This window comes from Ctenocephalides felis, unplaced genomic scaffold (assembly GCF_003426905.1).
Source record: "Ctenocephalides felis isolate EL2017-DRISC unplaced genomic scaffold, ASM342690v1 CF-g0.4_SCAFFOLD_00845, whole genome shotgun sequence".
NCBI lineage: Eukaryota > Metazoa > Arthropoda > Insecta > Siphonaptera > Pulicidae > Ctenocephalides > Ctenocephalides felis.
The window spans coordinates 69698813-69712511 of NW_020536999.1; the positions used below are offsets into that span (position 1 = coordinate 69698813).

General features: G+C 29.0%; 1 protein-coding gene across 1 annotated transcript in view; it reads left to right on the plus strand.

The window, feature by feature from the left end:
* The window catches only part of LOC113387958 (transient receptor potential cation channel subfamily A member 1-like), a 161835-nt gene that overhangs the window by 70367 nt on the left and 77769 nt on the right, over positions 1–13699 (plus strand). The window contains exon 3 of the mRNA XM_026625356.1: positions 9831–9987. Within this exon, the coding sequence (XP_026481141.1) occupies positions 9831–9987 (157 nt within the window). The remainder of the gene's footprint in view (positions 1–9830; positions 9988–13699) is intronic.

Here is a 13699-nt window from a genome sequence, read left to right on the forward strand (position 1 = left end):
TAAGGTGTTGATATCTAATTATGATATGTTTATAAACTAAATGCACTATATTAAGTACTTATTTATATCGACTAATTGTGTACTCGTATTATTCCTTTATGACAATTGTGCCGACAAGTGTAAAATAAGAAAATGCTTTTTCGACTTGTTATATTTGTACTAAAATTCGGTTCTCGCTTAAAGATGAAACAATTGATTGTTTATATTTTTTAAAAACATATTTTAATAAACAAAATATAAGTTTTTAATTGAATTTTGCTTATATTGCGTATAAACTTTACATTTTAGTAGTAAGTAATTTTGTTTGTAGTTTTATTGATACACTAAAACGTTATCAAACGGGCCTCAAGTGTTACTAGAAACTCAAAATATAAACTTTTTTGAAATGTTAATATGTAAATGCATTTTTTGCGTTGTAGCACTCAAATCATATTTTTCTCAAACACGGTGCTCTGAAAGATCTCATTAATATAATTATATACTCATTGGTATTTATAGAACATTTTGTAGGTTATATTATTTTTTATTTATCTTATTTCAATTCAAAATCTAAATTTGGTATCGATCAAAGGGACAGTTTGTCGAATAACATTTTCCCAGTTATAGTTTCTTAGAATTTATCGAAAAATAGATAGTTATATATGAAGGTCCGGGGTTAAAAAAGTCCACCGCCTATGTGTCAAAAACCAGTAAAGTTAGGCATTTCTTAACAACAATATTTGAAAGTAGAGGGAAAAAGATATATAACCAGCTATATAAGACTTTGCTATCGGTAGATAAACGGTAATCTTTGAAAATCCATAATAATCCATAATAAACGGTAATCTTTGAAAAATCCATATTTTCTTTCGTTGATAGTTTTTTAGCATTAGTTAAAAGTGTAATTAATTTGTAAAGTACCTTTAAAATTAAAATAAGACATTAAACTTGTTTGCCACCTGGCCGTTCCCAGTTACCCTGTCTGTGGGGTAAAAAGATCTAGATAACAAATTTTTGAAAGACATAAAAAGCACATTTTTACAATGATGAAGCAGCTGGCAGTTTTACTGAACGTAGTCAGATAATTGTTCGTTTGAAATGTGTTATTTGTTGTGATATAATTTGTTTGGTTTTCATAATATAGTTTATATTTGCTCAAAGTCAAATTGGACCTTTAATGAATATTACTTGAAACTTTTCAGAAAGAAATACTTAATTCATTTTCTATCTCTCCTGGCAGAAATTTGAAAATCTTGTATACGCTCAGTAGTGTTATTCACAATTATACACAAAATCCAGAATCCAAAATGAATCTTAAAAACTTGAAACGAAATCAATAAGTCGAAAGACCAAAAAAGACTTGAATTAGATTGTACCATGTTTTCTATAGAAAGTGTACAAAACTTTCTTATACACTTAAAGTATTAATTTTTTGGATTCTCAAGAAATTGTTTAGAATGTACAATATATCTTACTTACAATTAGCAAAACAACGTTTGCCAGGTCAGCTGGTTAAATAATGAAGTTCTTACTAAAACTCAAGCAATTGATACATTTGAAAAAGCCTGTTTTTTATTGTATCCTTAAATAGAATTTGTTATTCTAAATCGTTTTTATTTTTTTTTTTTTGCATAAAGCCTACCGATTACCCTTAAACCGTTTTGGTATTGATTGACTTTGGGCAATCTTATTGTGTAAACCAAACCAATTATATCACAACAAAAAACATATATCAGACAAACAACAACCCATTTTATTTTCAGTAAAACTCTCACCTAATTCATCTTCGTAGATATTCTTTTTTGCTGCTTTTCAAATTTGTCAGCTGATCTTTTTACCGCATATGCGGAATAAAACGACCGTCTCATGGGGCAAAGAAGTCCGATGTCTTATGTTTAATTGTAAAAGGATTTTACGAACTAATAGCTACGCAAATTGAAAATGTCCTTCGGAGCTTTCAACAGAAGCCGAATTGTAATGAAAAACCAAAAACTATTTACAAAAAAATTTAACGTGAACGTTTCGAAACTATGTACGTGGCAAATTAAGAAAACCATAAAGTAAAACAAAATTTTTCTGTTTTTTTATTAATATCGGATGCTATGTTCGAAACTCTACAAAATATTATATATACATTTATGTAGATGTGTAAAAATTCGAATGATGAATTGAGCTGTTATAGCAACTACAGAACGATTTAATTTATAGCAATCAATTTTGTTCAATTCATTAATGTTTCTTCGACTACATAGATCCAACCTTGATTTTAATTACTGTATTATATATATATATATATATATATATATATATATATATGTGTGTGTGTGTGTGTGTGCGTGTGTGTGTGTGTTTTTGAAATACATTCTACATTATATGTGTGTCAAAGCAGACTCTTTTCTAGATTCGTTAATTACTTTGCAGTTATCATATGACACTTCAATAGTTTTGCTCAAACTAATCTAAAGCTCGATCAATCTATGGTGTCGTAAGAACTCGATTTAACAAAAACAAAATACTTTAAGAATATTGATTTGCATTGAGGGGAGTTGCATTAGCGTTTTGAAGTCCAATGGATCCTAAATTCTCAAGATTAAACGAAATAAAAAATTATTAATAATCAGAATTACTAGATACGGCTAGTGATGGCACAATCTCTAATTAAATCAACGCGATTATTATTTAATATTTCTAGAATCAATTTAAGATTTCTAGTTTATGAGTGTCAAATATTGTTGAAGATTATAAAGCGATTTCAAAACATTAAAAATCTGTGAGAAAAAGAGTTTGTGGTTCATCCTCAATAATCTATAAAAATTTTGACAGTATTTTTTCTTCCTAAATTTTTATTCACATAATCAATCATTAATATTATTATATTAAATATTGATTTACTCATTATAAAAAAATGGATGTGTGTGCGTGTGTGTGTTTTGTGTGCCCGCAATTTTTGGTCCACGTTTTCCACAGATCTAAGAGTCCGATTTGAATGATTCAAAGAATTCTACTTGTTTTTAACAGAATAATTGCTTTCGGAAAAAAATGTTTGTCTCAATTTTTTTTTCAAATACAATTTTTTTTGTTTATCGAAAATAGTTCAGGTTCTATTCTTAATTCTAACTAAAGTTCTAATATGGTTCAAACAAATAATTTTATGTTTGCAATTTAGTTTATATAATTCTTATAAATATTAGACAATGTTACATTATTTATAATAACCTATTTGAAACCATATAATATTTCTCGAACATTTCGTTACGGTACGGAAAGTTTCAGCAATTTCAATTTTTATTCTAAAAAATATCGTTTTTTGTTCTATAACTTGGTATGCAATAAATAATATTTTATTATTAGTAATACTATTTCTAGTTAAAACGACAAAATGAACTATTTAATCTACCAAGTGAAATTTCTAAAATAATAAATTTTAAAATGAGAAATAATTAATTGTGCAATTTTTTGCACAGACTCGACCCATGAGGTACTATGTGAGCCTTAATAATCATCAAAATGATTTTGATAGCTTTACTAATTATCTTTGTTACTTTTATCTAATATAAAGAGGAAATTTATAATTTGATTCTTTTTATTGCTGCGAAGTTTCTATAGAATATGCTGGAAGATCTCGCAGCAAATGTAATAGGAAATTTGTCTGAAACCACTTTATTGAATAACACACCAAAATACAATTTACGTCTAATTACTACTCTATAAGATTTATCGTAGATAACGTTTGAATAATTAAGATTTACTGTCTGTAACGTAGTATTGATTGTCTAGGATATTACTGTTTTGATTGTATTTGACACCAAAAAATTTACTAAAGTCGTTAAATGATATATTGTTGCTTTATATACATACTAATGTTTTTGGATCACAAACAATGATGCTTTTGTAGTAAATTGTATGTAATCTAAAATAAAAAATGCAACTAGTGAGGTGCATGGCATCGTGCAAATTGCTAGAACTTCCCATACCGCAATAAAAATCTTGGTACAAAACCCAAAAAAATTTACACAAAATGAATACACATTATGAAAATCTCTATAAAATATCTGATAATATGATGTACATAAGTCCAATAAACATTTTTGACCGCCAAATGACATTTTTCTAACTTATTTTTATTGAGAGTTCATAATCGCTGGAACTGCCTTCCCAAAAGTTTAATCAGTTCTTCATCTTGTCAGTTACCGATTTTGGCATTTTTTGCTTTGTATCTTCGAAACGGCTAGACCTGCCTTCACCAAAAACTAATCAGCGTGTCTCCTTATCAATACGAATCGAATGTTTTTTTATTTATCTAAATCGGTTATTCTATACTGTCGAAAATTTTGGGAATATTTGTTAGAACCATATAAATGAACTTCAAAATTGAAAATCTTGGTACGGAACCCAATAAAATTTACGCAAAATGTTCACACATTATGAAAATCCCTATATGATATCTGATAATTTGTCGTGCATATGTCTAATGATCATTTTTGACCGTTAAACGGCATTTTTTTAACTTATGTTTATTGAAAGTCCATAACCGTTAGACCTGCTCTCTCAAAAATTATATCAATTGTTCATCTTGTCAATACAAGTAAAATATTTTTTGAATGATTAAAATCGGACGCTCCGTTCTCTTAAAAACTGAGTTACCGTTTTTGGCACAGCACGTCTCCTTATCAATACGAATCGAATGTTTTTTGAAATATTCAAATCGGTTGATCCGTGTTCCCGAAATCGTCGACGAAAATTTGTATCCGCACACACATACACACATTCATACATTTTTTCTGATGTATGCCAAAATGTTCAGAAATCTATGAAACGTAAAGGTATATAAAAATTTTCATTTTTGATTTGTTTGCTATTACTATAACTTGCCCTACGGGAAGTTAATATATAGAGTAGATTTTTAACTGCTATATTTGAAAGTAGGGGGGAAAAGTTATATAAGCAATCATCACCTTGATTTTTACAACATTGCTATTGGGAAAAACGGCAATGTTTGAAAATCCACAACAAAAGTTTCTTTCGTTGATAGTTCTTAAGGTCGTGAGCATTGATTGATTCATCATTGTTTTATGAGAAGTATTGTTAATTTTAGCTTAAATTTAACAGTTTTTTTTATATAAAATCTTAAACCTGGGTGGGGTAAACGTGATCAACTTACATTCACCATGGCAAAGGTGTATAAAATAGCAAATAATAATAAACAAGTAAATTAAGTTGAAAACAGCACCTTTACAAAAGATAAATTAGATAAATAATTATTCCAACTCTATAATTAGTTTTGAAACAAAAACCAAAAATTAAAAATTGCGCTTTAATGCATAAAAATTTTTGCCATAAAAGTTATGCAATGGTTTTTCTCGATTATGAAACACTGGAAACGTTACCTTTTCAAATATCGATCTTTTTAATAAAACTTGCAAATTGAATCATTTATCATTTGAAGTAAATGTATAGCATTTTTTTCCTTGAGACAAGAGACAAGATGAGTTCGTTTAACTTTGCAAAAATATCTGACAAATAATACAGCTTGGATAGCCATTAGTCATTCTAGAGAAAAACTACAAGTCCACTGTATTGCGCGGACTATAGTGATATTATAAAATGATATATGTATACATCAATATTTGATTAAAATCTTTCGCGAACACCATTTTGAACCATTATTTTTGTTAGTTGCTTTTTCAATTTCCCGAACGAGAAGTATATGTTTTCATGAAAAAGTCCGATTCGCTAATGTTATGTTTTCTCGGCATTTCAAGCCATTCTAAATCGAATGAGACCAAATTTGAAAAAAGTATATGTGTGTGTGTGTGAACAGATTTTTTGCCGTAAATCGACGTTTTCTCAAAAACGACTAGACAGATTTTAAAAATTTAAAAGCCATTCGATGTATCTAGATGAGGACTAGCGTTTATTAATTTTGCGCGACGATCAGCCAAGCCGTTTCTTTGTAAATAGCAGAAAAGTGAAAAAAATTCGTCCACGTTTTAGCACGCAATTCTGAATCGATTTTTAAAATTCAAAAACTCTCCGAAAGGTATTAGATGGGAATGATACTGGTTAGTTTTAGGTAAAAATCTATCGAGCCGTTTTCTTGTAATTAACTGTTGAAAAAAAAATTTATAGAACGATTTTTATGGAACTTTTTTGACGATATATCATAGTCTTATAGAACTTACTGAAATATTAATGCCTTACGACAGAACTGTTCGAACTAAATGACAATCTATAATATATACATATTTGTAGCTATAGATTCTTTGGTATTTATCTTGTCTACGGAATATGTTGAATTGTATAACCTGAGTATTAAAGATTAGTAGAAGATTTGACCTGTTTGACAGGTGAAAACTATATGTGAGCAATTTTTTTTATATTTTGTCGGCGTACACACAAAAACGGATAGACCAATTACAAATAATTGTAAGCTGTTCGATGTAATTCGGTAAGCACTCCTATTTATTGCGACAATTTTCTGATTTTAAGCGATAATCAAATTCAAGACGTTTGAAAAACCGTTTTAATGTATCATTTTAAAAACTAAATGAAACGTATTCATATAAATAGCAAATATGGAGTAAATCTCAAAACAGAAAACATTACTAAAGGAGTACCTCAGAATAAGTTAAACAATGGTCTATAGTCTATAATAACATACAAAAATATTCAGTTTTGCCGAGAAGTTCGGTTCGAAATTATAAAAAATCATATTAGAACAATAAAGAATGCCTGAACTTAAGGACTTAATGACGCCATAGAGATCGACGAATCCGAAGTGGCAGAAACTATAAAGAAACTAAAACTAAGAAAAAAGAGTGCGCGTAAGGTTCACACGCGATTGAAGTAAAACTTATTTGCTACTGTACAAGATGGCATTTAAGTAAAAATAAATACTTCATATAACAATTTTAAATAATGTTTATTAGTAATATGGTTACACTCGTGATGCACACATTTATTAGTGTTAACCATTATACATATTTATATCATAATAAATTATAAATTATATATTTATAATATCGTTAAAAATATTTAAAATATTTAAAAACAATAATGTAATTAAAGTCATATTTCTAATATGACATGATCGGTTTTTCATTGTAATTAGTATTTAGAAATAAACCATCATTAGAGAAATGAAGTAATTGCTGATTAATAAATTCTATAATATTCGTTCACACAGTGGATTATGTTAAACAACGCCTAAACAAATATTGTTTTTGCAACTTTACTCATCAATTAGTAATTGTGTTCATGTAATTAACATTAACATACATTTATTGACTACTTGTATTTTTTTACTTTTTCGCTGGCGATGTAATCTCATTCTTTGAACAGCTGTAATATCAGTTTCGCCTAAAAAATATTTTTTATTTTATTAACTTCAAATATTTATGGAAACTACGAATAATATAGAAATAATTTTTAATTTGTTTCATTATTTTAAAGGAACAAAGTAAAATATTCTTCTGATTCAGACTTTTTTCATTAAATCAAGATTTGTACTACGATGTAACTTTAAAATGTTTATTTATCAATGCCGATTTTCTTGTCGATATCGGTAGGCATACAACGTTGACGCCAGTATGCATACAACGATAGATCTCTATTCACATACACGACGACTAATTACAATCGACCCGTATAGAAATGATATCATCGAGAGACGAATCATTGGCACCGTAATCTTATCTGCTGTAACGCACTTCCGTTGCATTTGTACGGATTTATAACCTAGTCGCGCCTAAAGAAGTTTTACGTCAAAAAAAACGACGAATTTTTGGAAGAGGCCTTTACCCAATACGGGGTTCTTGCCGACTAACTCTATACATCGTGTACTGTGCTTATATTTCATAATACAACATGTTCTGTTTAAACATGTTTATGTTAATTAGTTATCTATATAAAGAAATTGTAAAAAGGCAAGAAATATATCTCTAAGAAATATCGACTCTATATTTTTATCAGTTAATGTATACACATTATTAACTTAGAATAAACTATAATAAAGTTAACCAACAGTAGGGCGATTGACAAAGTTCATTTACACTATTGTATTTTATTAGAGTTTTAATATAACAGAAGCATGTAGATATTTATTAACCTACGGGAAGTTGGCAAGTATTATACAAAAGTTATCTTAAATTAATATATTTATATATTTTATATATCTATATATCTATCTATATATATATATATATATATCAATTGAAAATTGCATCGGTTATTTTTTAGCGAATGCGAATTTAATTTTCTCGGTAATCAATAAATGACTAATTAACGTCCAGGCGCTATAGGACATCGAGTGTGCATAATATGACCGCCAACTGTTTTCTGATTTTTATACCTGATATATCGAATAAAGAAAAAAATTCAAGCCGCCAGCGTTTTTCCTGGTTTCATTTTTCTGTATCTGCCTTTTTCTTGAGCCAAGTTTTTATACGTCGTAGAACTCGTCGTAGCCAATATATATAAATTTATTTCAACAGGTGATAAATGTTAGCAAAAAACAAAGTGAAATATCGTAATTTTGCAAAAAAACTTATGATTTGGTTGAAAATAAATAGCAATGATCAGTAAAATAATATAAACATTTTTAATATATGCAATATTTATTCTCACTCATTTTATATTTTTTGATATAATCCTTTTTAATATTATCTAACAAATGTGGGTTCAGTTTTTCGATCACAAGTTCGAGCTCAATTATTATATCACATTAAATAAATTTATAATTTATAAAATATCCATACTACTTTACCGGTTTGTTCTAGAAATAATTAAATGAAAAACAAATGTCTAATATCTCCATGATATAAATTTCATGAATAAAATACATTTTAAAGTAAATTAAACGCAACACTAATTGCATATAAAGTATTGCAGTTTATTGCGCAGACTTTACTGCAACCGTTAATAAAATCTTTGAACTTATTATGAAATTGTATTGTGCAAAATTAAATTGCAGAAAAGTGAACATTTTTATGGATTTTCTCATATAAATTTGAACTATTGGTGTATGGCATCGTGCCTTAAGGCAAATTTCCGAAATTTAAATATTTTCTGGAATATTAAATGTTTTCAAATAGCTAATTATAAATACTATAACATAGTTTAATATTTATAAGAGTTATATAAACTGAATTACAAACTTAAAATTATTTATTTGAAGTATATAAGTGAATTTTACAACTTTAGCCAGAATTCAAATCTAAATTATTTTCGGTATACAAAAAAAATGGAAAAAATTGTTTTTACGAAAGCAATTTTATTTTATTAAAACAAGCAGAAATTTCTTTGGATTATTCAAATCGAACGCATAGTTCTCTCAAAAATTGCCATTTTTTGCACATTTAGCTCTGAATCTCCGAAACCGCTGGACCTACCTTTGCCAAAAACTACTCACCACTGCCCCCATTATTACGAATTGAAAGCTTTTAGATCATTAGATTTTTATTTTCTGCATTTTTTGCTCCGTATCTCCGAAATGGCAGGACCTGCCATTGCCAAACTAATCAGCACATCTCCCTATCAATAAGAATCTAATGTTTTATGAACCATTCAAATCGGTTGATCCGTGCGCCCGAAAACGTGGACAAAAAATTGTATCCATACATGCATACACACACATACACATCCATTTTTTCTAAAGTATGCCAAAATGTTCAGAAACCTTCAAAACGTGAAGAAAAGTAAAAAAAAATAATTTCGATTTTTGGACGATTACAATAATTTACCCTACGGGAAGTTAATAATTAAAATAAAAAGCCTTGAAATTTTGTGTTGAATTTATTGATCAAAAATATTTTTACTTAGTGTTTCAATTTTGAATGTTTATTTTTTTTTAGGCTGCCGAAAGTGGAAATCTTGAAGATTTTTCTCGGCTCCACTTATCTGAGCCTGGTCGTCTGGGGGTCAGAGATGGCAGAGGTCGCGCAGCCGTTCATCAGGCTGCTGCCCGAAATCGCGTCAATATTCTTCAATACATCTACGCACATGATGGGGGTAATTATACTAATTTTTGTTTGTTATTTTTCCTGATTATATAGTTTTAAAACTTTTGCTTTGGAAAATTCGTATCAAACTCTTAAGAAAACTATTGGGAACTAAATTGCTGGAACTTTCCGTACAGTAACGAAGTGATCGAGGAATATTAAATGTTTGAAAATAGATTATTATAAATATTGTAACATTGTCGAATATTTATAAGAGATATATAAACTAAATGGAAAGGTTGAAATTATTTGTTTAAAGTATATTAGAACAGAATTACAATAAAAATCTTTTGAATTTTTAAAGCAAAAATTTTTTTTCCAAAATCAATTATTTTGTTAAAACAAGCAGAAAGTTTTGAAATCATTCAAATCGGACGCTAAGTTCTCTCAAAAACTGCCATTTTTTGCACATTTAGCTCTGTATCTCCGAAACCCCTGGACCTGCCTTTTCCGAAAACTAATCACCCCTTCTTCCCGTCATTACAAATTGAATGTTTTTGGGATCATTCAAATCGGATGCTCCGATCTCTCAAAAACTTGATTTCTATTTTCTACACTTTTTGCTTCGTATCTCCGTAACAGCTGGACCTGCCTTTGCCAAAAACTAATCAGCACATCTCCCTATCAATAGGAATCCAATGTTTTTTGAACCATTCAAATCGGTTGATCCGTGCGCCCGAAAACGTGGGCGAAATATTGTATCCATACATACATACACACATCCTTTTTTGTGAGGTATGCCAAAATGTTCAGAAACCTTCAAAACGTCGAGAAATGTAAAAATTTTCAATTTCGATTTTCGGCTCATTACAATAACTTACCCTACGGGAAATTAATAATGTATAACTAGAATCCTAGTGTATCAATTGATTTTTATATATGACATACATATATTTCGAAAAATTTACTGTACACAAAATTCTCTTGGCCATCATTCATACTAATAAAATAGTTTATTATTTATAAAAAACTAAATGTTCTGGCAAACGTCGTTTAGTACTATGAATTATTTCTGACACTGCGAGTTTAGAAAAAATACACATTGAATTTTTACTTACTTTTGCTAGTTTTACTTAAGTCGAGGAACTATGGGACCCAGTGAACGATGCGTTATCTTCTATATATATAAAAATAAGTCGGGTTTCTCTTCCTGACGAAATAACTCCAGAACGTACGAACCGATTTCGACAATTTTGCATTCTTTGGAGTGTGATTAAAAATTCGAGTAACGACATTAGTGAGAATTATCAGAATTATGCCTGCTTAAGTCAACGAACAATTCTTGCCGCAAAGTATAATGATGTACACGCACTGAATTTCAACATTCAATCAAAAATTTCTGGCGATTTGGTTTGATTTTCAAACGATTGCAATTTCCAGTTCGCCTTGCGTTCTCAATAACAAGTCGCAAGGCTAATCGCTTAGTGTTTGCGGGATAAATTTCAAATAGATTATTTAGAAAATCATTGTTTTTTACATGGGCAGTTATACGTTGCCTGTTCACGAGTTGAAAAACCATCCGCTTTGTTTGTGTTAACGTCAGACCAAAAAAACAAAAAAATGTGGTTTACCAAAGATCACTTCCATAAAACATAAAAATTTCGGATTCACTTTCATTTACTTAGAGAAGTTCAACTAAAAAACACTTCATTTTTGTAATCAAAATAAATTCATTACTGTTGTGCAATAAAATCAAATTTTTCCTTTTCAAATATAAAACAAACAAAAAATTTCTTCATCTTTCTCACGAAACCATCTGGTGGCGAAACGGAGTTTGTTGGGTTTGCTAGTTTACATATATAAATAAAACATTAGAACTGTTTCTTTCCAGGCTGTTTCTTTTTACCTAGCTTATGAGGTAAAAAGAAACAAAAACAGTAGAGAAATATTTTTCAGTATTTAGGAATTAACTGGAAATTTTACTGAAAATAGCTCGATCTTTGTTGGTTTGATACGCGTTATGTGTTTTGATACAGTTTATTCGACTTAGACAGTCTAGTTACTGAAGTTTAAATTATACCTTTGTGTTCTGCCCTACCTTATATATAACACTAGCATACTCAGCCATGCTTTGCTGAAGCTTTCATTAAAATCCATTATATTGAAATTTGTATCTGATAGACAATCAGCAGTTCAATACTATTGATTAAAATTTCCTTAAAATTTATATTAAATCAAGAAATAAAAATAATAAACTAGTGGTGTATGGCAAGGTGCCTTAAGGCAAATTGTTTGAACTTTCCGTACAAAAAATTATTTTTTTTTAAAACTTTATTTTTTTAACATTGACAAAATTTGATTTTCTGACAAATATTAAATTTTTGGAAAAAATGACCTTTTTGAATAAAAAACTTTTTGAAAACTATTCTTTATTTTGAAATATCTAGGACATTTTGACTTTTTTTAAAGCAATCGCACTGCATAGAGTTTTAGCTGCATAGAGATGAAATATCAAAGCGCGTAAGCGCCGCGTCGTCGTCTAACGGACAAACGATGTAACGGAACCCATATAAAGAAATCTGAAAATGATTTAGTTGATCATATTTAGCATAATCTAACTATTAAACAATTCAAGTAGTAACAAAAACAAATATAATGTTATAAACAAATATAATGTAAATGTTATAAATATTACTATAAAAATTCCAATTTTTGATGAAGAATGTATAAACATTGGTTTCATAGATTTGTTGACAAGAATATTAACTTATCGGATGTGCAAAAACTTACTAATTGAATTGATTGCTAGAGCTTGCAGAAATATTGCAGCAGAAATAAATTCTCTTAAAGCTTACATGTTGAAGTTTAATACCTTTCGATAACAAAAGTAAATGCAAACTACGTTAAAATTTTTCATTTAAAAAAAATGTTTTGCTTTCTGATTGTGCTCGTTGGGGGCCCCCTTGGCTCGGGGGCCCGGTATTTTTGATAAGGCTGATACGGTGGTAGTTACGCCCCTGTTAATCAGCCAAAACTCTGCAACGGCACTCGAATTGATGTTAAGAAATTAACGATAAACGTAGTGGAAGTAATGATTTTAACGGGACCTCTGAAAGGTGAAGGTTTGTTTATTTCTAGAATGTCCATAATATCTCGGCTCGACATTAATTTACAATCAATATAATTCATAGTAAATTTTTAGATTTGTGTGATTTAGATTTACATAACGATTGCTTTTCGTACGGACCACTATATATGTTGCCTGTCTCCGAGCAAATTGTCAATATTCAAAATAAATGCAAATATTCAAAAAATGTTAAAATAAAAATGAATCAAAATTGAAATTCGAATAAAATTAGATATTAAAAAAAAATGGTATAGAAAATTTTTTGATTTTTTTTTGTCTTCCCCAAAAACGAATCATTTATTTGCACTGTTAACACAAGTAGATTTGTAAATTTTTCGTAGGGTTAATTACAGAATTTTTTCAATTTTCGTTTTGCATCTACGAAACGACTAGAACTCTTTCTACAAAAACCAATCAGCAGGTCTAGTCCTGTCGATATAAGCCGATTATTTTTTGAATCATTCTAATCCGATGCCCGGTTTTCTCAAAAACTTAATTTCATTTTTCTACACTTTTTGCTCCGTATTTCCGAAACGGCTAAGCCTGCTTTTGACTAAAACTAATCTAATATTTATTCTAAGTTATGCCAAAATATTCAGAAACCTATAAAATATAATTTGCAAAAAAAATCATTACGGATTTTTGGACGATAACT